Source organism: Sceloporus occidentalis, unplaced genomic scaffold, assembly GCF_023333645.1.
Source record: "Sceloporus occidentalis isolate IW3139 unplaced genomic scaffold, rSceOcc1.0.p SCAF_6, whole genome shotgun sequence".
NCBI classification, from domain to species: domain Eukaryota; kingdom Metazoa; phylum Chordata; class Lepidosauria; order Squamata; family Phrynosomatidae; genus Sceloporus; species Sceloporus occidentalis.
In genome coordinates, this window is record NW_028316986.1 from 89,855,178 (window position 1) to 89,878,509 (window position 23,332).

At 43.7% G+C, this 23,332-nt stretch overlaps 1 protein-coding gene and 1 long non-coding RNA gene across 8 annotated transcripts in view; one reads left to right on the plus strand and one right to left on the minus strand.

Annotated features, from left to right (window-relative positions):
• MAP7 (microtubule associated protein 7) overlaps nucleotides 1-5,931 on the plus strand; it is a 130,388-nt gene extending 124,457 nt beyond the window's left edge. For 3 of the 7 annotated variants that reach the window (XM_089530299.1, XM_089530303.1, XM_089530302.1), the window contains 2 exons: nucleotides 3,418-3,650; nucleotides 5,129-5,930. In XM_089530299.1, the coding sequence (XP_089386425.1) occupies nucleotides 3,418-3,650; nucleotides 5,129-5,139 (244 nt within the window). In that variant the 3' untranslated portion in view covers nucleotides 5,140-5,930. Of the gene's footprint in view, nucleotides 1-3,417; nucleotides 3,651-5,128 lie in introns of all 7 variants that reach the window. The other 4 variants (XM_089530301.1, XM_089530305.1, XM_089530304.1 and 1 more) reach the window with 2 other exon arrangements.
• A 7,596-nt stretch (nucleotides 5,932-13,527) lies between these two features.
• On the minus strand, nucleotides 13,528-14,074 carry LOC149311082 (uncharacterized). Its single transcript, XR_016281607.1, has 3 exons — nucleotides 13,968-14,074; nucleotides 13,755-13,880; nucleotides 13,528-13,667 (listed from the first exon to the last, which is right to left on the minus strand). It is a non-coding gene; the product is annotated as an uncharacterized LOC149311082 (long non-coding RNA).
• Nucleotides 14,075-23,332: the final 9,258 nt, after the last annotated feature.

Sequence of the window (23,332 nt, forward strand, 5' to 3'; positions counted from 1 at the left end):
GCGAGTGCGCGAGTAGTGCCTCGTGGTGTCCTATCCAGGGCGCAAGAACAAGCACCATTTTGGCACTTCTTCTTCGCTGCATCCGGGAACCGCGCAGTTTGACTGCTGCGGTTCCCGGACACAGTAAGCGGTGGCAGCGGCAGAACGCCGCTTTTCGGTGGTCTGTAACCCGCCAGAGAGCTCTGGTGTCAGCACAAACTGCAATTCCCTAGCCCTGAGCCAGGGCAGTTAAAGTGGTTTCAAACTGGATTATTTCTGCAGTGTGTTTTGGCCCTCAGTGTCAAAGGTGCTACAAGATATCTTTACATTCTGATTCTACAGACTAACATGGCTACATCTTTGAAGTTTACAATTTAAGTAGGAGAATTTCAAAAAACTGACAAATTTGCAATTTTCGCACATGCTGATAAGAAATTGAAAAACATACAGAATTAAACAATGTGCATTGCAATAAGAACATACTTTATTTAAAAGAAAATGTTTTTTTACAAATAATACTATAAGATGTGCATATTATATACATGATATTTTCAGCATTTATAGAGCATATGGGTGATCTATTTTGGATTATAAAATGTATATGTGTTTTATACACATCCGGATACAGAATGCTAGATCTAAATTCTGAGATTATTTCAATATTATATGTATTTGGTAGAGTTGGCAAACTGCATTTTTAATAAGAAGTGTGTGTGTATATATATATATATAGAAACTTGGTTCCTATTATGCTCCAAAACTATGGAACGACCTACTGGAGGAGATCCGTCATATTTCCACTCTGACAGCTTTTAAGAAAGCACTTAAGACGGATCTCTTCCAGCAGGCCTTTCCAACTTAGTTACCCTCCCCAGATTCCCTCATCTGTCTATTCTTCACCGTCTATGTTTCTGCCTATTTTTTTTTTTTGTTTAATGTTTTTATACTATTACTGTTTAATCCTGTTTTAGTACTGGGAATGGGGGGGGGGGGCGGTAGGTCAAGGGTTTGATTTTTTTTAAAAAAAACCTCTATTGTAATTTGATGTATTTTATTGTTGTAACCCGCCCGGATTCTTCGTGATTGGGCGGGCTAGAAATAAATCTTTATTATTATATTATTATTATTATGAGTTGTAGCAAAGCTGTGATTTCCCTTTCTCCTCTCCCTTCCTCTTTCACACCCATGAGAGGGAGATCTAAAGCTCCTGCTTTCCATTTTACACTAGCTGCAGTTTCCTATGACGAGACTTGGAGAAATATAATTTTTTAAAATTTTGGTTTCAGAACGAGCTCATATCTAAAATCATAATTTAAACTTGACTTCTTATCACTAACAGACCACAGTGCCTAAGGCTAGGACATCAGTGGCAACTACAGTTAGGTTACTGGTACTGAACAGTACTGAACAGTAACAGTTACCTTTGATAACACTGAACCATTCTACACACATTGTTTCTGAACTGGTATAGCCACAACCAGGTATTAGGAGTTTAAATTATACTGATTGCATACCAGTATAATGATGTTCTTTGTGAATACAAATCTTTTTTGCTGTGGCTGTAGTATCTGGTGGCTTCCATGTCAGTGTTCTGGTTAATCTCCTTTGGGTTTCAATCCAAACTTTAAAGGAGCTATCCAGATTTCTGATCTCTACATACAAAACATGTTTAGCACCTTGGATAATGCTTAAGAGTTTGGCCTAAAACCTGGAACAGATTCTCCATTCTACTGTCATGGAAATGCATCGATGTCCACAGTACACGAGGGCTGCCATCACGGTACAGTCAAACAATGCAAAGTCCTTTCATGCTGGCTGATCCACATGATCACTTGAGCTAAAGGAAATGATTGTAGGCATAAGCCCTCCTACGTTTTCCCCACTGAACCACTGCAGTTTGTGAGAATGAAAAAGTGCCTTTTCAGCTCTGCAGTCTTCTGCCTCCAGAAACATATACTGTGGGAACATGTCTTTAGCTGGCTAAGGAATGAGGCCGCAGGGGGGTGGGGGGGGATGCACATTCTTCTCCTTCATTCTGGCAGAGCTGCATAGTGCTAGAGAATTTTAGAGCAGATCTCACCTCTGTGAATCCATGGCCAGTGAATTCTTGGGGTTTTGATAAAGACATTGCACTGATAAAGATACCTCATAGATGACCATGAATGGACACCCAAAGTAACAGACAGAGCCTGGCTGGCAAAAAACAACAAAAGAAAGACCCCACCACTACTAAATCATAACACTGAATTAAGTCCCTTAAAACAGAACTATCTGCAGTGTATCAAGGAAACCTCCCACCTGCCAAAATTTGATTGTGCATCAGGTTAATTAGAATGTACCACCTGCTGCCTGTATTTATCTGTGCAAGTAATTATTATATGTTAATTTAAATTGAACAGCAAGTGATGTCAATTATAGACTGTGTTTCCAAAAGTCTGCAGACAGCTCATGTGGCTTCCTCTTCTGTCATTCTAGTGTTGCTTCCTAACATTGGGGCAGGTGATCAGGTTTTGATCAAAAGGCAGGCGAGTCATTTGATCACAGAATTGCTTCACTGCATCTAGGCCTGGCTAACCTGCATAGCTGTAAACCAATAAATATTATGGCCTTGTTTTACTTATGTATCTTCATTTCTTTGTGTAGTTTGTCTCCCTTTTGCACCACATCACATTTTCACCATTAGCACCACATGTCACACTCAGTCAGCCCAAGAGGAAGACAATGGCAAACCTCCTTTGAATAAACCTAGGCAAGAAGACTCAATAATAGTGTCAAGTCACAGTTGATGTGAAGGCATCTAACAGCAGCAAGAACATGTGGTCCAATAACTGTAGAGTCAGTAAGTGCCCCACACCTTCTCTAAAGGAAACCAGTGGTTTGGAAACGTGCTGGATCATACCTAAATATTTTAGTGGCATCTGTACTGCAAATAAAATGGTACATGTGCTAAGCTTATCACATTATAGACTTCAGTAAAAAAGGTAAATGTTTCCCCTTTGATGTGATTGTCAAGTCATGTCTGACTGTAGGGGGTGGTGTTCATCTCCATTACTAAGCCAAGGGAGCCAGCGATGTCAAATAATATGACTCTTTGGTCATGTGGACAGCATGACTAAATGCTGGGATGCATGGAACATTGTTAACTTCCCACCAAAGTGGTACCTATGTATCTACTTGCACTTTTACATACTTTCGAACTGCTGGATTGGAAGATGCTGGGACTAGTGATGGGAGCTCATTCTGCCCCGTAGCACTTGGGCCTCAAACTGCCGATCTGCTGACATTGTAATCATAGTCAGCATCTTATCCACTAAGCCACCATGCTCCATAGACCTCAGTAGTGTATAATAAAAACACAGAATAAAAATAATCAAATGTTTTCCTATGAAATATTTTTTTGTTATCAGAAAGACCCATTACTGGTTTCCTGTATTTCAGTAATCTCAACCCAGGAAAACATACAAATGAAAATGGAGTGACTATGCAGGATGAAAACTTTGAAGAGCTCATCAGCCTACCCATGGGAACAAAACCATCCAGATTGGATGCCATGAACAATGCTGAGAAAGAGAGCACTAACATTCCTTTAACTCCCATTTTGGCCTTTGAAGAGAAGGGGACACTAGGGCCATTGCCTCAGGTAGACAATGTTCAGACACATCAAACAGCAGGTAGGTTTCCTTTCAGGCTCTTTGAATCATCTGATTTCTAACTGCCACGAAGTATTCAGGAATCCAGCAAGTGTCTGGCTTAAATTTGTGTCCAGAGCAGGGACTGAATTGTATCAACTCTACATTAAAAAATATTATCTCGCTTTTTAGACTAAACTACAACTTAAACAGCGGAATAGAAAGGAACTTGAAGATCACTCTTGCTCAAGCCGTAGTGTCTGAATAAATTCCATGTAAAAAGTTTTATTCCAAGGCTAAACTAGTACTTTTGCCCATACATGCATGTATTTATTAAGGAGCCCATGGATTTTCTTCATAGGGAAGTAGTAAGAAAACAAGCTTTAAGTGCAAGGCTCTTTTACCTTTCTAATATACAGTGTGCCTGCGTCATATGCGGGTGCGCCTTAAGTAGCTTCCAGCATACGCTGGAAGCCACACCGGAAGAAGCGGCGCCACACCCCAGAAAAAATAATGAGGTGCATGTTTGTGGCACATGCACGCCACTGCAAGCACGAGCCCTATTGCCCTTAATGGAGCTCGAGCATACGCGGAATTTCCCTTACGCAGGGGGGTCCGGAACTGATCCCTCACGTAAGGGAAGGACCACTGTATATATAGAAATTGAAATTTTAGTAAGCCTAGCTTGTCTTATTTTTCATGATGAGCTGTGGTGGTGAAAATGTATTTCTCTGATCATGAATTCAATACTGCAGGAGCCATATCATCCTTGCCATGTGCTTACCACAGGACAGAGTGACTGAAGCAAACACACTTTATCTGTGGCTTAGATACTGAGTTGCTGTTTCATGACTGAAGGATAATTTCATTCAGCAGTGGTACCACTAGAAAAGGAGTGGGGACTTGTTAGATTTTATGGGGCTACAAAAATTATTTCTCTTTCCCCCCTAGTGCTTATAGAGGGGATAGGGAGGAGATTTCACCATATTGTGGTCCCTCCCTAGGTCATTTAATATGACCTAAGACAGGTCATAATAATATCCAGAACAGGTCTTTTTTCAACAGCACATGGCCCAGAAGTTGAGCAGGGGGTATTGGGGAGTGCACAGGGGCTAAAAAGAATGGGGAAAATTTTAATTCGGCAGGCTGCCAGGTTTTCTAGAGGTCTCGAGAATGGGCTTGGGGGGCATATGCAGCCCACCCTTTCCTAGCCCTGTATTAAAAGAATTGTGGGGTTGTATTTTTTTTTTTTTTTGTAAATTCCCACTTGTGGCAGCACCCAACATCAACTTTCGTATTGTTGAAGAGAATCCAACAAAGCCTCCTGAAAGAAAAAAAAAATGGTGAGAAATCCTCTCCACCACACTTCCACCATTCGGAGCATCCCTCAAGCAGAATTTTGTTAATAAAAACATAGGGTCCAAGTTGTTACTATGATAAAATACAGCTTGTTGCAGTTTTTCCCCACAGTGAAGATATATTATCTCTGCTAATTTGTTATTTATTGGCTTTCCTTGTAGAAGTTGTCTGATTCCCACCAAAGCTGAAGTAAAGATCTCTGGCACCAGTGGAGTTCCTTCCATTCTATGAAGGAGTGTTGTCCTTTTTGCACTCTTGAATTTTCTGTGGATTTCTTGGACATCGCTCTGTTTGTTTGTTTTTAAAGGCCATAGTAAAACCAGCAGAAGAATTTATTGGCAATAGACTTGGATTATCTTTTTATCACATAGATCTCACCAATAGGAAAATCATGTTTCATCTTTCATAAATTGCTTTTATCCAGCAAGTTCCTTTGGTTAGCATAATGGCTATTTTCTGCATTCCTGAAGAGAGAAAAAATTAACTGGATTCTAACAATAATAGGCTGATTACTGGACCTGTTGGTTTTGTATTGTTTTGAAGGTGGGTATTTGGTTTTTAAAAGCATAATGTAAAATCAGAGGAGAATCTTTTTACATTTTACTGATTGAATACTTGAAAAGTAAATGCCTCAGTACTCTACAAGTAGGGCTATTGGGGTGTTGTTTCTTTTATTTAAACCTGTTGGTTTAAATATTATTGCAGAGAACTCTTAATTATGGGGGCAAAATATAGGCTTCTGTATCAGGTTCTTGTAAATGTAACTCCTACATGGACATTCTGTATATTTAGGCATCACTACTGTCTTCTTTCATTTGCTCTTTAAAATAAAATAATACAGCAGGTTTTAAAATGTGAAAAATCAAAAGCATTATTTTTTCATGGATGAAATGAAAACCTGTTGTTATCCTAGATAATGTATTTATTAATTTTGTTCCGTACAAAATAAATCATAGAAAAAAATGTGATAAAAACTTAGTTTCTGCTTCATTAGTTGATGCGCTTTGCCCAAAAGCTCTCAGTTGGTCATCTCTATTTCTGAATCTAAGTGTTGAGGAACAGAGTTCTCTTTGGCTTATGGTGGGGTCAGTGCCTACCACATGAAAGCTGTGAGGCATCTCGAGACTCTTAGTGCACCAAAAGCAAGTATTTTTTAGAGTTATGGGGCTTTGAAATGCAGAGCAAACTCTGTGGGTGATAATCGATTACTGTAACAGAAAAATGAAAATAATGGAAGCCAGAATCCTGATGGGTAGTTATGAATGAGGAACCTACAGTTACATGGTCATGACTGTTTCATATTCATGATCCCTACATATCACCTAGTTATCCTCACTTACTGGACAGTAGCCACTGTGATCAACAGGGGTCTGTTCCCCATTGATCGGGAAGTCGCTGGCTAATGTTACCAGCCTTCCTCATACAAGTGATCTCTGGCATGGGGAGGTGGTTGTGACAAGGACCCTGCTTCTGCCATCACACTGCAGATCATTCGCATGAAGGGATGGTACTGTCAGTCATGTATTTTCCTATTGACAAAGGAACAGACCTTGCCCCATTGATCACAGTGGCTGCTGCCAGCTAAGAGGGGTTTGGGAAGGTCAGGCAAGTCAGTGCATAGCTCTGTAAGTTTGGCAGTTATGTATTATTAGCTTACTTGCTAATTAGTTTACTTTCTGTTCACTGCTATGATCTTTGGAATAGTGGTATATAAATAAAACAAATTATTATTAATTATTATTTGCAACTGCCCAGTAGGATTCTGGCCAAGATTAGTACAGCCTCTGAACGATTGTTGGAAAAAAATGGGTCCTAGAACAGATCAATCTAGAACTCTCTCTGGAAGCCAAGATGAGGCTGCCGTATTTTGTCCAGATCATGAGGAAAAATGAATCATTAGAAAAGACCATGTTGCTAGGAAAGGTGGAAGGCAGTAGAAAGAGATGAAGACCACATGCCAGATGATTATACTCAAATCAGGGAAGGCACATGCCTGGGCCTACAGGGCCTGAGCAGAAAGGTTGAGGGCAGGGGTCTTGAAGATGTCTCACCCACAGGATCTCTACAAGTCAAAGTCGACTCTAGGGCAGCTAACAACAACAAACAACTGAAGTTCTGCATCTTGATTTGCATACAGTTGGAGTAGGCAGATTCTGGGCTGTGGTCTGGATCAAACCCCAAAGTCTTCCCCTGGCCTGCAAGCCTGCTTGAGAAGCAACCTCCTTCCACAAGGAACAGATGGGGCACATTGGGCCAGCTTCCTCCAGAGCTATCACTTCTAAGTGATCTAGACATCATGAAGGGGCAGTTCTCAGAGGCTTCTGGCCTTTCCTGTTGAAAGAGAAGGGATGGTCTAGATCAAATGAAGTAATAGTCCCACTCTATTCTGCTTTGGTCAGGCCTCACCTGGAATATTGTGTCCAGTTCTGGGCCCTAAAATTCAAAAAGGATGTGGAGAAACTGGAGCGTGTCCAAAGGAGGGTGACTAAAATGGTGAAGGGTCTGGAAACCATGCCCTATGAGGAAAGACTTAGGGAGCTGGGGATGTTTAGCCTGGAGAAGAGAAAGTTAAGAGGTGATATGATAGCCCTGTTTAAATATTTGAAGGGATCTCATGTTGAGGAGGGAGCAAGCTTGTTTTCTGCTGCTCCAGAGACTAGAACACGGAACGATGGATGCAAACTACAGGGAAAGAGATTCCACCTAAATATTAGGAGGAACTTCCTGACAGTAAGGGCTGTTCGACAGTGGAACAAACTCCCTTGGAGTGTAGTGGAGTCTCCTTCCTTAGAGGTCTTTAAGCAGAGGCTGGATGGCCATCTGTCGGGGATGCTTTCATTGTGATTTCCTGCATGGCAGGGGGTTGGACTGGCCCTTGTGGTCTCTTCCAACTCTACGATTCTATGGTTCTATGATTCTATGGGGCAAGCCAACATCCTTGAGAGATATGGCTCCAAGCCACCAGGAGCACCTCAATGCGACAGTAATTGAAAAAGTAGCCAAAAGTGATGTTCCCTGCCATATGTGAAAGGGATGTGTGTATGTACAGTCCCCATATTATCCTTGCAACAAACATGTTCACTTGGCCTTACTGAGAGAGAGAGTTTGACTGACCCAAGTTCACCCAGTTAATTTCATGGCTCATTGGGGATTTCAATCATGATCTCCCATCTTCCAGTCTCAGACTGTAACCCTTACACCACACTGGCTCTCCTGTTCAACAGGATACTCAGTTACTCTTCTGTTCTTGAGGTCCATTTTCTGACATTTTTGTAGGTTTTGCATCTGAAAATGTCACTGCTATTTTGCCTACCTGCCTATTTGTCTTTCCTTTTGTACAAGGGCTTTTAAATAGCCTGATAATAAATGCTACTGATATGTCACTATAGAGTGATATCAAAGTTGGATTTATTATTTGCCTTCATTTATTCATTCAACTTATAGCCTATCATTCTCCCTTGAAAAGGGACTAAAGGCAGCTTATGGTAAAATACTGTAGATAGGTAAAATGAATGAAAGCATTTTAAATGTAAAAATCTGTAAAAAATGCACACATTCCCTTTATGCAGGATCTTGCCTTAATAAAAAAGGTCCTGCCTTCTGGTGGCTAGGAGAGAGTGGCCACTGAGAAAGCCAGTCAAAAGAAGTGGTTTTGTTGAATTCAAGTCAATTTTGATTGGGCTGTCTCATGCCAAACTACCAAGAAATTCATCTTACTAGGGATGCTGATTTGCACTTCAGTTAAAAAAAATCTTCAACAGATGTTGTTTACAGGGTACATGTTATCTCTCAGAAAACTATACCCACTGTGTTGGAACTGGGAAGAGTACGCTTTGAAGGCCAGAAATAAATTATCTCTATTACTTAGAGTCAGTCAAAACTAGATATAAACCAAGGTTTGCACTATAACGCACAACCTTTCTATTGTGGCACCCAATTATGTGAAAGCCCCATCTAGTCAACCTTCACCCTAACGCTGCTACCAATTTAAGTGATGCACACCCAAACCACAATCCTTTTCTATGATGGCAGGCACCTGGGAGTTTTTATCCCACTGCTGCCACACGTGTTTTGTATTGTGAGTAGCGTGGTATTAACTCAAGTCCAGGCGTGTCCTTCTTGGATCAAATAAATAAAACTTTATTTACAAGAAGGTTAAACAGTGTTGGTTTTAATATGATATCTTATGTAATTGTTACTTTCTATTTTGTTATAGTTACCGTTGGTTTTATAACTCTTTAGCTAAATCACCAGTTCCTTATAACTAAGATTCACTCAATCCTTCTATTAAGTTCCTCTCTTAAAATTAGACCTAACAGTCCCCAAAGCTAACACTATCCCGCAGGATATCACACTCCAGCCACTCCCTTTCCTAGAGTCCTGGAAGTGTCTACCCCTCACCATCCTTCTCTATCCCTGGAACCCTCGCTCTCAGGATCCCAAGCCCTAACTGACCCAGGAACCCAACTGTTCCCTCAACTGTCAAATCCCAACTGTCAACATTCTAACTGCCAAAACCAACGGACACATGGAATGTTCAAAAGTCTCAGCCCACATTCTATTGGCTGGTCTTCAGCTGCCTTCTGATTGGTCAGCAGGATGTTCTCTGCACCACATGCACATAGATTTCAAATGTTTGACCCATTGCCCTCTTCCTATTCCTTGCATGGAAGGCAGTTCTCCATTTTTCTTCCCTTTGTTGACAGGTTGGAAGGGGGAATCCTGCAGCACTTTTGAGACTATGACTGAGCTAAAGACATTGTAACATAAGCCTTCATTGGATCTTTCATCCTGATTTTTCTACAACACACAGGCCCTATACAGACAGCCAAAATAAAGCTGCTTCGAGTCACTTTGGAGATATGGTGTTTCAGTGATACATGCGTCCTAAGAGTCCAGAAGCTGCACCGAAGCCACACTCCACTCCTAAGGACTGGAGTGCAGCTTTGGTGAAGCTTCCAGACTCTTAGGACGCATGCATCATTGAAACACCATATCTCCAAAGTGACTCGAAGCAGCTTTATTTTGGCTGTCTGTATCAGGCCATAGACTCCAAACTCCAATAATCCAGATTGTTAATTTTTGAAAAACTAAATCCTGTTTTAAATAAATCCTGGAGCAGCCTTCCTAGCTCTAGAGCTTGCCAATAAGTTCATGCTCAGCTAAAGTGCTAAAACCCTGGTGGTGAAATGTAAGTCTCAGAATCTCTGCAGTCTTCCACCAGGACATACCTTCAAGCATTGACAGAACTGATTAACCATCTATGCATAAACATGAACACAGTGGGATCACATGATATAATGCAACCAGTTAACATGACACATACTGTGCACAGAACTATTTCTGTAAATGTCCATTAAAAAAAACTTGATGGGGGGGGGGGGGGGGCGGAATGACTTACTAAGCTATATGTAAATTATCTGCTAGCAGGCACATGAAAAAAGTCTCTGTTCAGTCATTTTCCATTAGAAGAATGACATCAACTGCAAGGACATGCGTGACAGTCCAGTTTACTGTCTAAACATTGAGATGACTTGAAAATTCTTGTGAGAAATGAACTGCGTTTGTTCACCACTTCCTTCCTTCCCTCTTGTGCCCATCAGAGGATCCCACAGGCTAGAAGAGATTTTGAGGGCAAACAGGGCCATGGGGTGACAGAACTACCTCCCCCCTGTTTCACTCACAGAAGGATTTCCATTGGTGTGATGAATTAAATGTCAGGACCATGTTAAAACAGGTCTGATAAAATGACAATGATGTGGCCACTAGGTGGAGCTGTCGTGCAAGTTATTTACAGCTCTAGTGGCAGTTATATATGTCAGCATTCAAACAGTGCATCATTGGAATGTTGATGCAACTGTCAACTGTCAGTTCTCAACTGTCACTGAGAGACAGAGAAATGGTTGATGTTACTGTGGCTGCTTCAGAGGTTCTGTTTATAGTTGGTCAGTTGGTGGAGTAACTTGACGAGTATCCAAGACAGATGTATGATAATCAATGTAATCCTTGTAAATAGTTATGTAACAAAGATTAAAGAACCCTCTTCTTGAGAGAAACCTCGTTGTCTAGAGATTCATTCCTATGTAAGAGGAAGTCTGCCTACGCAACTAAGATTCTTTACAGATTCCTTCTCCCTGGTGTCCGGTTGATGTGGTTCAACTCTGCAGGTGGTTGTGGTGGACACATCGCGTCTTTCCACGCCCCAACATTAAATGCAACCCTGATTCACCTTAGATTCATCCTAAATTGGAAATGATTTGAAGGCACAGAACTACTGTGCTGCTAGAGATGATTCTACGGTAGCAGTGAGGGGATTTATGGACCTTTAGATGTTGTTGGACTACAGCTCCAATTATTACTGCTCTCCAGTGGCAGTGGAGTCAAATATTTAGATCCATGTAAAATAGCTACAATTATAGTTGAGAGCCAGCATGGTATAGTGGTTTGAACATTGGACTATGACTCTGGAGACCAGGGTTTGAATCTCGGCTTGGCCATGGAAACCCACTGGGTGACCTTGGGTAAGTCATGCTCTTTCAGCCTCAGAGGATGGCAATGGCAAACCCCCTCTGAAGAAAGTTGCCAAGAAAATTCTGTGACAGGTTTGCTTTAGGGTCACAAAGTCAGAAACTACTTGAAGGTATACACCACCACCACCATAACAGTTACACTTGTGGAACTCATCTCAGCTTACACAACCATAAATTGAATGCATCTATTGGACAATGGTTTAAAAAAAGTTCAACTTTACACATGTGTATGACATCAATAGGATTTAGGCCATTTGGTGTTAAAGAACAAAGCGTTTGAACTGGTCCTACGTTTTCATTTGTTCTGTGGTGTAAGAACATGAACTGGTTATGGATTTGGTCTGTGGATGTCTAACGGGTTGCATTCAAGTTGAATCTACACATTTTTGATATCCTAATCAAATGTAAACTGACCAGCTCTTAGAGAAGGATTGAGCTATTGCTCACATTTAATACCTGTCTTGCTTTTACTCTTATTTTATACGCACCTTGATATTTTATCCTCTTCCGTGATGATATTAAGATGTTCTTCTCTTAACTTTGAGATCTTGGTCTCTTGAAATAATGGTATTGTGGAAATAAAACATATATTATTATCTTGCATTCTGCTGCTTAGTCAGAAGTTTCCAGCCATTCCCTCACATGAGCCAAAGTTGCTGCACCTTTTGTTAAATCACTTTTGATGTTGTGCAGCGCATGAGGCAACATGTCAACGTTTGGCACCAGATTTTCCACCTTCGTGACTGTAGTCAGCAGCTTCTGAGCTGGAGAAAGACCTCTTCCTTTCTGAATGAGCAAAGAGACACTATAAACTTCTCTCAGAGTAGGCTTTTATTCTTAGAAGAAGTTCCACTGTGTGCAACAATATATACATGGACACCATCCACACTAGTAACAACCCTCTCTGGGGTAAAATGCTGGTCACTACTCTAGCAAAGGCTCCATGAGGCTATTAGGCCCTGCCTCTCCCTCTGGTGCCACAAAGGATCCAGCCACCCTCCTGAGGGACTTTTCAGACTGGTAGCATCTTTTTGATGTTGCTTCCTGTTTAAATGCCTAATCATTATGGCTCACAATCACCCTTTTATGCCTGGTTACTATTAAAACCCACATTGTACATTTTCCTTGTGACTCTATAACCCAACAGAAATACAAACCCCCCCCCCCCCCCCAGAACACCTTCCTAGAGAGCTGTTCTTTCAGGTATTAAAAAAAGCTGCTTTTATTTGCGGTTTTCCCACTATTTCAAGGCTCCTGTGTCCCTAACCCCAGGGAATGTGGAGGGAGCACTGTCTGTGGAATAGGGAAAGGCAGAGAGGAGAGCTGCATTGGGAGGAAAGCAGGGGCTCCGTAGGGACTTGAACCCCATCCTGGAAACCAGGAGTGCCAACCACCAGTGCCTTTTGCTTTTTTCTGGCAATGCAACAAGGGGAAAAGCAAAACCTGAGAGAACACAGGAGTGTTCTCTTAGGAAAAAGAAAACCTTCCAGAGTTAGAATAAGAACATTTGAGCCATAAAGCTTCAACTGTTTCAAGTATTCATTTTTTGCAACCTATAAACAGTCATTAAGACATGACAGAAACCTCCTTATTAGCATCATCACTGCCTTTAAGATATGCATCCTTGAGATTGGTTGTGTTAGGGATGTGTTCCTAACACACTTTTGTTGGAATTTATTGAGACTTGCTCTTGAAATACAGAAAAGATAACGTACCTGATCGTCCAATCGCAGTGGCAACGTCTTGGATGATTTCAGATAAACAGATGTGTGGATTCTCCCTAGGGACTGCTAGAACCTAAAAAAAGGAGGGAACCCCCCCCCCATACAAACACCCACAGAAACGCATTCTCATATTCATGATGCTGAAAAAGAGAATAGTCACTTTACCTGTTCCTTCGTCCATTATATATGAACGTCTTGCATCTGAGACACTGTCTCCTCCTTCTGATCTGAAAAAAGCAAACTCAATATCTCAGTGCACCACAGTCCCTCCCAGTAACCCTAAAGAAAGTGGGTGGAGGGGGAATAGTTGGTCAACTTACTACTATGGAAGTGGAAAGATGCTGGCCGGTAGCAAAAGCCTAGTGGTCACAGAATGGAGCAGCTGCCACAGTGACCATGTGGGCTTTTGCAAGAGCATTTCACTTGAAATTGGTTCTTCTTTCTGTCTGAAATATAAGCAGAGCTTCATGTTAGTACACTCATCCCCCAGAGAATAAGAGAGAAAATGGAGGGGGAATAGTTGGTGAACTTACTTCTATGGAAGTAGAAAGATGCTGGCCGGTAGCAACAGCCTAGTGGTTACAGCATAGAGCAGTATCCCCAGGGACCATGTTGGCTTTTGCAAGAGCATTTCACTTAAATTTGGTTCTTCCCTCTGTCTGAAATATAAGCAGAGCTTCATGTTAGTACACTCACTCCCTAGAAATAGAGAGAGAAAATGGAGGGGGAGAACTTGGTCCACTTACGTTTATGGAAGTAGAAAGATGCTGGCCGGTAGCAAAAGCCTAGTGGACACAGAATGGAGCAGCCACCACAGTGACCATGTTGTCTTTTTCAAGAACATTTCACTTGAAATTGGTTCTTCCTTCTGTCTGAAATATAAACAGAGCTTCATGTTAGTACACTCATCCCCCAGAGAATAAGAGAGAAAATGGAGAGGGAGAAGTTGGTCCACTTACTTTTATGGAAGTAGAAAGATGTTGGCCAGTAGCAAAAGCCTAGTTGTCATGCCTCCAGAGCATCTTTGATGCTCTTGAGACTTAGGCCAGTTACAAACCGGCAGTTTAGTGCGTGACGAGCACGCACTAGGGTTACAAAAGGGCGGTGCTTCCGCACCGCCCTAACCCTAGTGCGTGCCCGTCACGCACTAAACGGCGGCGGCCCTTCCATACAGCCGCCGCTGTGAGGACGTCACGGCCGCGCCGCCTCTAGACGGGGTGGCGCGGACGTGACGTCCTCAATCCGCAGCAGGGTGCCTCGGGCGCCCTTTCCACGGACCAGGAAGGAGCTCCGTTTCGGAACTCCTTCCTGGTCCACGGCGCCGCTTTGCTTCGCTGGGCGCAGCCTTCAGACGGCTGCACCCAGTGAAGCAAGGGAGAAAGGAGCCAAGCGGCCCCTTTCTCCCCCTCCCCGCTGCCGCGGGGTGTCCTTAGGGCTTGAAGCCCCAAGGACACCCCTTTTCAGGCTGCGGGGAAGCGGCGTTTTGCTGCTTCCCCGCAGCCCGAAAAGCAGCGGATCGGGGCCTCAGCGGCTGCCGGTGTAACCACTGAAGCCCCGATACTCCGGGGGAAGGGGCGGGTCCAGACCGCCCCAAATGGGCAGTCTGTAACCCGCCATATACTTAGTTGAGATTATATAGGCTTTTCTGTGTATCAGTTTGGGAGGGGAATAGAGATCTACAGCTTTAAGAAAGACAAGGATTGTGGGAAATCCCAGGGTCTTATGCTGTCTCCCTCTAGTTAGTTTCAGTGTGTAATAAGATTTCAGCCAAGTCAGACCTGGAGAGAGTATTTTCCTTTGACAAAAAGATAAGTCCACAAATGAAGAAAGATAGTCCTCAGAAGGAGAAAGATAGAATCCACCAAGAAGAGAGAGCAAGGTATTTAGGAAGGACTATTAAGAAAAAGGAGATCAGTTTCATGTTTTGTGTTTATAACCAGTAAAGCTTTTGAAACTTAAGAAATTTGTGGACAAGTCTTTTCTTCTGGCTGTGTTCCTGAGAGCCAGAGGCCTTACTACACCCAAAGTCCATAGCATCGCTCTTGGGACAAAACACTAGTGGTCACAGCATGGAGCAGTATCCTCAGGGATCACGTTGTCTTTTTCAAGAGCATTTCACTTGAAATTGGTTCTTCCTTCTGTCTGAAATATAAGGAAAACTTCATGTTAGTACACTCACCTCCTAGAAATAGATAGAGAAAACAGAGGGGGAGAAGTTGGTCCAATTACGTCTAGGGAAGTAGAAAGATGTAGCCGGTAGCAAAAGCCTAGTGGTCACAGCATGGAGCAGTATCCTCAGGGATCATGTTGGCTTTTGCAAGAGCATTTCACTCAAAATTGGTTCTTTCCTCTGTCTGAAATATAAGCAGAGCTTCATGTTAGTATACTCACCCCCTAGAAATAGAGAGAGAAAATGGAGGGGGAGAAGTTGGTCCACTTACTTTTATGGAAGCAGAAAGATGCTGGCGGTAGTAAAATCCTAATGGTCACAGAATGGAGCAATATCCCTAAGGAGCATGTTGGCATTTGCAAGAGCATTTCACATGGAATTGATTCTTCTTTTTCTCTGAAATAGCAAGCTGCTGCTAGTGGTCTGGGCCCTTCTACATTCTGACCCTAAGAAGAAAACAAAGGACTTTATCACACTGAGGTTATTGGAGCTAAGATCAGGGGTGAGTGCGAATCGAGTGATCTGAACTGACGTTATAACGTGGCTGTTTTATCACACCTGGTTGCTGTTCTGTTGCCCTTCCGAAATGAGGGGGAATTGAATCCAAGGAAGTCACGTGATGCAGATTCAGGCAAAGCGGAATGAGTGCACATTGTATTTCCACACCGGTGCATACCATGGGCATTCAACGATTCGAATTGGGACACTTGCACATGCTCAGTTGGGCCCTGAAGGCATCCTGAACCTTTGCACTTCCGGGGTGAAGAAGGGAGCCTGGCTCCACTTTCATGGGAGTGACAGCTGCACCTTTCTTCCTCCCTTCTATTTCCCCTCCACTTTCACAGGAATGACACCTATTTTCCCTCCACTTTTACAGGAATGACAGCTGCACTTTTCTTCCTCCCTTCTATTCTCCCATCCCTGGCAGCCAAATTCAAACAGTCCTCCGTGTCAGAGCCCCCTTCCATTTCATCCACATCTATATCTATCCTCTTGTCATTCCCCTCATCGATTTCAGCAACATATGTCTATATCTATCCTCTTGTGACTTCATCCCCTGCATCCTCCTATACTCCAATCTGCTCCCTTCCGTCACCCTGACACCTAACTCATCATCCCCTGACTGCTCCTGCATCCCCATCTTGCCCCCTCTGCCACCTAACCCATCATCCCCTGGCCCCAGAGACCTATCCCATCACCCCCTGACTGCCTCTGCCTCCCGATCCAGGCCCCAGCGACCTATCCCATCATTCCCTGACTGCCTCTGCCTCCCGATCCTGACCCCAGCGACCTATCCCATCACCCCCTGACTGCCTCTACCTCCCGATCCTGGCCCCAGTGACCTATCCCATCATCCCCTGACTGCCTCTGCCTCCCGATCCTGGACCCAGCGATCTATCCCATCATCCCATGACTGCCTCTGCTTCCCGATCCTGGCCCCAGCGATCTATCCCATCACCCCCTGACCTGACTGATGTGTAGGTATATATGTGAGTGTGTGTGTGTGTGAGAGAGAGAGAGCTCCAATGGAGCCCCAGTTGCCCTGAAAGCGGAAAGGGCCACCGGAAGCAAATGGGGCAAAATGCCAGCAGGGCATCATGGGAGGTTTGCAACCCGGGGGTCTTGTGATGGTGTTCAAGAGCACCAGCAGATTGGAATTCCACACCAGACCAATCCGCAGTGAGTTCGAACTGAACATCAATGCGAATCTCATCAATCCACTTATTTAGCGCACTCACCAAAATGAGGAGCCAGCTGGATTCAGTTCAGAAGCCCCGCAGAAGCCCCACGGAAGGGCCTCCCATTGAAAGCTACCAGGTGTGAAAATACATGAACGTTCTAACGTGAATTTGAATCACTCAATTCGAACTCACCCTAGCTCTGAGCTAAAAAAACCCAGTGTGATAAGGTTCAAAGTCAATTCAACAACTCACTGTGAAGAGTCTGCGAGACACTTTGCAGACAAAATCGCATTGATTCACTCTGACCTGGATGCTCTAGTTGACTCAGGTCCATTGGATGTAATCTCGGCAACTGCTTGTTCTGCATTGTTGGATAAGTTACCATTTGTGGAGCCTGAGGATGTGGACAGGACCCTTGGAGAAGTGAGGGCCACCACTTGCATCCTGGATCCTTGCCCTTCCTGGCTTCTAAAGGCAACCAGAAACGGACTGGCCAAGTGGATAAGGAAGGTGATGAATACCTCCCCGCAGCAAGCAAATATCCATTTTCTCTAAAGGAGGCTGTGCTGAGGCCGTCACTGAAAAAGGCCTCCCTGGATCCCACTGTTTTGGATAACTATAGGCCAGTCTCTAATATTCCATTCTTGGGTAACATTCTGGAGCAAGTGGTGGCCTCCCAGCTTCAGGGGTTTCTGGACAAAACATATTATCTAGATCCATTTCAATCTGGCTTCAGACCTGGCTATGGGAGAGAGACAGGTTTGGTCGCCTTGGTGGACAACCTCTGTAGAGAACTGGACAGGAGGAGTGTGTCCCTGTTGGTCCAGAAGGATCTCTCAACGGCTTTCAATACCATCAACCATAGTATCCTTCCGGGCCTTTGGCTTGTGGAGCTCCTCAGGGGTCTGTGTTGTCCCCCATGTTGTTCAAAGTCTGCATGAAACCACTGGGAGGGGTCATCCAGAGCTTTGGAGTGAGGTGTTAACAGTATGCAGATGATAATCAACTCTATCTCTCCTTTGCATCTGATTCCAAGGAAGCTGCCTCTGTACTGAACCAGTGTTTGCAGTCCGTAATGAACTGCACAAGAGCAAACAAATAGAAGCTTAATCTAGACAAGACAGTGGTGTTCCTGGTCAGTCATAAGGCAGATCAGAGAACTGGGGCTTTGCCTGAGCTGGATGGGGTCACACTCCCCCTGAAATCTCAGGCTCCCAGCTTGGATGTGCTCCTGGACTCTGCTCTGATCCTGGATGCCCAGGTCTCAGCAGTGGCCAGGAGTGCATTAGCACAGCTTAAACTTGTTTGCCAGCTGCGCCCGTTCCTTGAGACATCAGACCCGCTTGGACTCTGCTCTGAGCCTGGATGCCCAGGTCTCAGCAGTGGCCAGGAATTCATTTGTACATCTTAAACTTGTTCGTCAGCTGCACCCTTTCCTTGAGACACCAGATCTGCCTGGACTCCTCGCTGAGCCTGGATGCCCAGCTCTCAGAAGTGACCAGGAGTGTCCAAATATCTCTCCCCAATCTTGACTAATTTAAAGTGATTTTAATTAGTATTTATAGTGTTGATATTTTATTATAAAGTAAGGGATACGCGACGTGTATTTTTTTTATATTTTTATTATATATGTATTATGTTTTCTATTTTAACCCGCCTAGATCCTTCTGGAAAAGCGGTATATAAATAAAATCTATTATTATTATTATTATTATTATTATTATTATTATTATTAAACGTGTTCATCATGTGCGCCCATTACTTGACATGTCAGATGTGACTGGACTCCATTCTAAGCCTGGATGCCCATTTCTCAGCAGTGGCCAAGGAGTGCATTTGCACATCTTAAACTTGTGCGCCAGTTGTGCCCATTCATTGAGATGTCCGATCTGCCTGGACCCCATTCTAAGCCTCAATGCTCGGGTCTCAGCAATGGCCAGGAGTGCATTTGCACACCTTAAACTTGTGTGTCAGCTGCGCCCATTCATTCAGATGTCATTATCTGCCTGGATTCCTCTCTGAGCCTGGATGTCCAGGTCTCAGCATTGGTCAGGAGTGCATTTGCCCAGATTAAACTTGTGCGCCAGCTGCACCTGTTCCTTGAGATGTCAGATCTGGCTACAGTGACACATGCTTTGATTACATCCCGTTTGCACTACTGCAATGCACTGTACCTGGGGCTGCCTTTGGAAACTGTCCAGAAACTTCAGCGGATTCAAAACGCTGCACCCAGAATGCTGACTGGGGCCAGTTCCAGGGAGCATGTAACTCCCTTGTTAAAACAACTGCACTGGCTACTTGTTCATTTCCGGATGCAATTCAAAGTGCTGGTCATGACCCATAAAGCCCTACACCGCTCAAGTCCAGACTATTTGAGAGACCGTCTCTCCCCATGTGAACCAGAAAGAGCCCCAAGATCTGCGGGAGAAGGGTTTCTCTCGGTCCCTTCAAGACCAGAGGCTTGCCTGGTGAGAAGACAAGAGAGAGCCTTCATGGTGGCTGCTCCCATTCTCTGGAATAATAAGGCCCTTCCTCCGGAGCCTCAGCTGCCTTTCACAGCCAAGGATAAGCGGTTTATGCCTTTTTATGCTTTCTGTACATAAGGCATAGCAGGGTGCTTTTATGGAGCAGGTGGGTTTTTAGTCTGTTTTTGTTTAAATTTTATGTGATTTTATATTATATTTTATATTGTGTATATTTTACATGATTTTATATATAGAAATTTTTATTGTTTGAAGTGTTTGGGTCCCTTCGGGGAGAAAGGTGGGATATAAATGAAATAAATAAATTAAATTAAATAAACACGGGGGGAACAAGAGATATAAGAACGCAAACGCAATTCAGGGAAAGCTATCTCCATTAGACTTATTAATGTGACAGACCTAGGAGCAAGAAGAGATGAGGAGAGGCCAAGAGATGCAGCTTTCTTGGTTACACATAATCCTCTTGTTTTTAAGGAGTTCTAAGCCCTCCTCCAATACTCTAACCTTCCTCCAGAACTTAAGGGCAAGCCACCAAGCTCTGCTGGATAAAGGGCTTTCCCCTCTTTCCAGCAAAAGTAGAAATATAAATATAAATATAGTCTTAAGCCCCTTGCTAATCCTAACTGTAGGGAATAATATTAATCACAGCAGAAATCAAAAGACACTTGGTAAACCAAACTGCAGCAGAAATCATTTTTTTCATTTACCTTTCCTTCCTTCCTTCCTTCCTTCCTTCCTTCCTTGTGTAATTAAAGTCTAAACTAAACCACTGATCCAAATCCCACTGATTCATTCCTGGAGGGATGAGGCATTGAATTGAACCCAAATTGGTGGATATAGTGGCTTCACAGAAATACAGAAACACACCACATTTACACATTGGAAAACAAATCTCAGTGGTTTTTGTGCATTCTGTCAGGAAAAGAAAATCTGACACAGTGAGAACGTTTACTCTGTAAAACACCAACTGTTTCAGCATACTCACTTTTCGCAACCTGAAAACAGTTGTGAGACATTGCAGAGACCTCCTTCCTAGCATCCTTACTGCCTTTAAGAGACATCATTGAGCTTGGTCTTGTGAGGGATCTCTCCCTAAAACACTGTTGTTGGTATTTATTGCTATTAAAAAACAGAAAAGAGGGCTTACCTGGTCGTCCGGCCTCAATTTCTTGTGTGGATTTTTCATAGGAACTGCTAGAATGCCAGAAAAGAAGAGGAACCCCACCCCCATACACAAATACACACACCATACAAAAGAATTCCCTTGTTATTCATGGTCTGGAAAGAATGAATAGAGGGTTCCCCTGTTCTTGAGTCCCTTGAAGCCTGAACCTCTTGCATTTGAGACACTCAAGAATATCACACAGCGTTCAGAGAACGTTCTGGGAACCCAATGGGAACGGAACACATCGTACTTTACCACACGTATCTGTTCCCATCGGGTTCCCATCAGGTCCTCGAAGTGTTCTATCTGCGTTTCAGGGTGGGGACGGATTATAAGTGTTTCCTGCGAGCTGTAACGTTTTCAAACCATTCCAAAAGAAGTCTGTGCAGTATTCTTATCTGTTCTCTCATTCCTCTGTCTCCTGATTGGTTGAAAGAATGCCCCTCTCTTTAGTCCTCCAAAGTCCTAGAGCATGCAAAAATGTTTATTGATCTCCCAGGTATGATGCTGCGCCCTCTTTGACCAAAGTGACATAGGTTTTATCCTATTTTCTCTAAACATATGTCAGCATATGAGGCCCCAACGTTTATATATATATATATATATATGCGCACATAGGCAATTTTGTCTATTTTTTTTGTGTGTGTATGTATATGTATGTGTGTGTGTGTGTGTGTGTGTGTGTGTGTGTGTGTATATATATCTGTGTCTGTGTCTGTGTCTGCTTTCTGCACACACTGGCGTGTTACAGACATGCCAAAGGGGCGTGCTAGGGTTGAAAAGGGGCGTGTTCGGGTTGAGAAGAGGCGTCACTTCCTGACGCCCCTCAACCCTAGTATGGACCGAGTCCGTACAAAATGGTGGCGCCCGTCCACACGGGGGCCACCATTTTGATGCTGCGGACGTGTAGCGTCCAGACATCGTGCGGCGGAAGTGATGCAGCGAGTGTGCGACTAGTGCTTTGCGGCGCCACTTCCGGGGCCCAGAAAGAAGTGCCATTTTGGCACTTCTTTCTGGCTGCACCCGGGAACCGTGCGGTTTGGCTGCTGCGGTTCCCGGACGCAGCAACCGGCAGCGGCAGCAGACTGCTTGTTTTGGGCGGTCTGTAACGCGCCACAGACACACAAATATATATATATATATATATATATATATATATATATACTTATACACACACAAATTATATATAAAATGACTGTGTGCATTTATATATGTGTGTGTGTCTCTGTGTGTTTTCTGCACACTCACAAACACACAAACACACATTTATATAGATAGAATTCATAACAGCAACTTTTACAAGTCCAATGTTAGCAAAGTTATATGGAGTCGCAAAAGTTGAAGATACAGTGTCTCAGGAATTGTCGCTGTGACTGTGTCACCAATAGATAGCAATGTGTCTAGAGACAGTTTTTCTGTAGCGCTGTGTTAAGGGGGCACCTCTGGTGGCTGTCCACCCCATAAAGCATGATATCAAAGGGCGAGGGATTTTAGGACATTGAGGGACAGTGGCCGTTGTGAGATGAATGACCGGTCACTGCAAGAGGGAGAATCGTCTGGGTCCGGGAGCGGTTGTGGTTTTAGAAAACATTTTTCAGCTTCAGAGGGTAGTGTGACTTGCTTCTCTCCGTGCCTTTGACAGATACGTCTGGGGCTGCCGCTGGCTTGGCGTTGGGGGCTTTCCTTCCCCTTAGTTGAGTGACAGAGAAAAGGGAGGCATGCAGGAAGGGATGTAAACAAGGGTTGGTTGGTTTGGGTCAGATGTGTGGAGAGAAGGAGACTATTGGATGGCCAGGTTTTGAGCATTGAAGCCTGCGAGGCCATAGGGGAAGTGGGAACCACAGAGTGGAGACGTTATCGTTACACAGTCCTCCAAAACAAATATGCATGCGCAACAGCAAGATGTTATGGGACCGTTTTCAATAAAAAGGGGTGCGCTGTGTGGTAAAATGCATTCCTGTTACGTTCTCATCACGTTCTACTTTCTTTAATGCGATGATTCCCATTCCCAGAACATTCCGTCTTATAACGTTTTGGGAACGCTATGCGATAATCTTCACTGTCTCCTCCTCTGGATCAGGGAAAAGCAGCCTCCAGACCCCAGTGCTCCCCAGTCCCTCCCAGTAACCCCAAAGACCTTCTCTGGCTGATCGCAGAGAGAAGGCCTTGTTTGAGGGTCAACTCTTCCAAAACTAGGAAAGCAGAGAACCCTCCCCCCAACGCACAATAACACAAAAGGTCACATAGTGATCAAATGCAAAGTAAATAAGGTATCCAATGCAAAGGGGACCTGCTGGTTATTTCTCTTAAAAGTTTGCTTTCTTGTTAGTATCTGATCCCAAGAGGTATCTGGAACCAGAGACCAAAGGCATTAGTGCCCCCTCCCACCATTTCCAAAGAGCATTTTAACAAATAACACAGCATTTCAAGTCACACAATTGGTGCTATGAAATCCCTGCAAAGGAAGGCACTAGAACAAGGTGCTCAAATACATTCAAACCTTAATCGTGGCAACGTCTCAGAGGGTCACTCACTGTCCAGTTGCCTTCACTCGCGAACATCCAGAGACTGGCACAGGGATTGGCATCCATCCCAAAGAGGCAGCACCTTC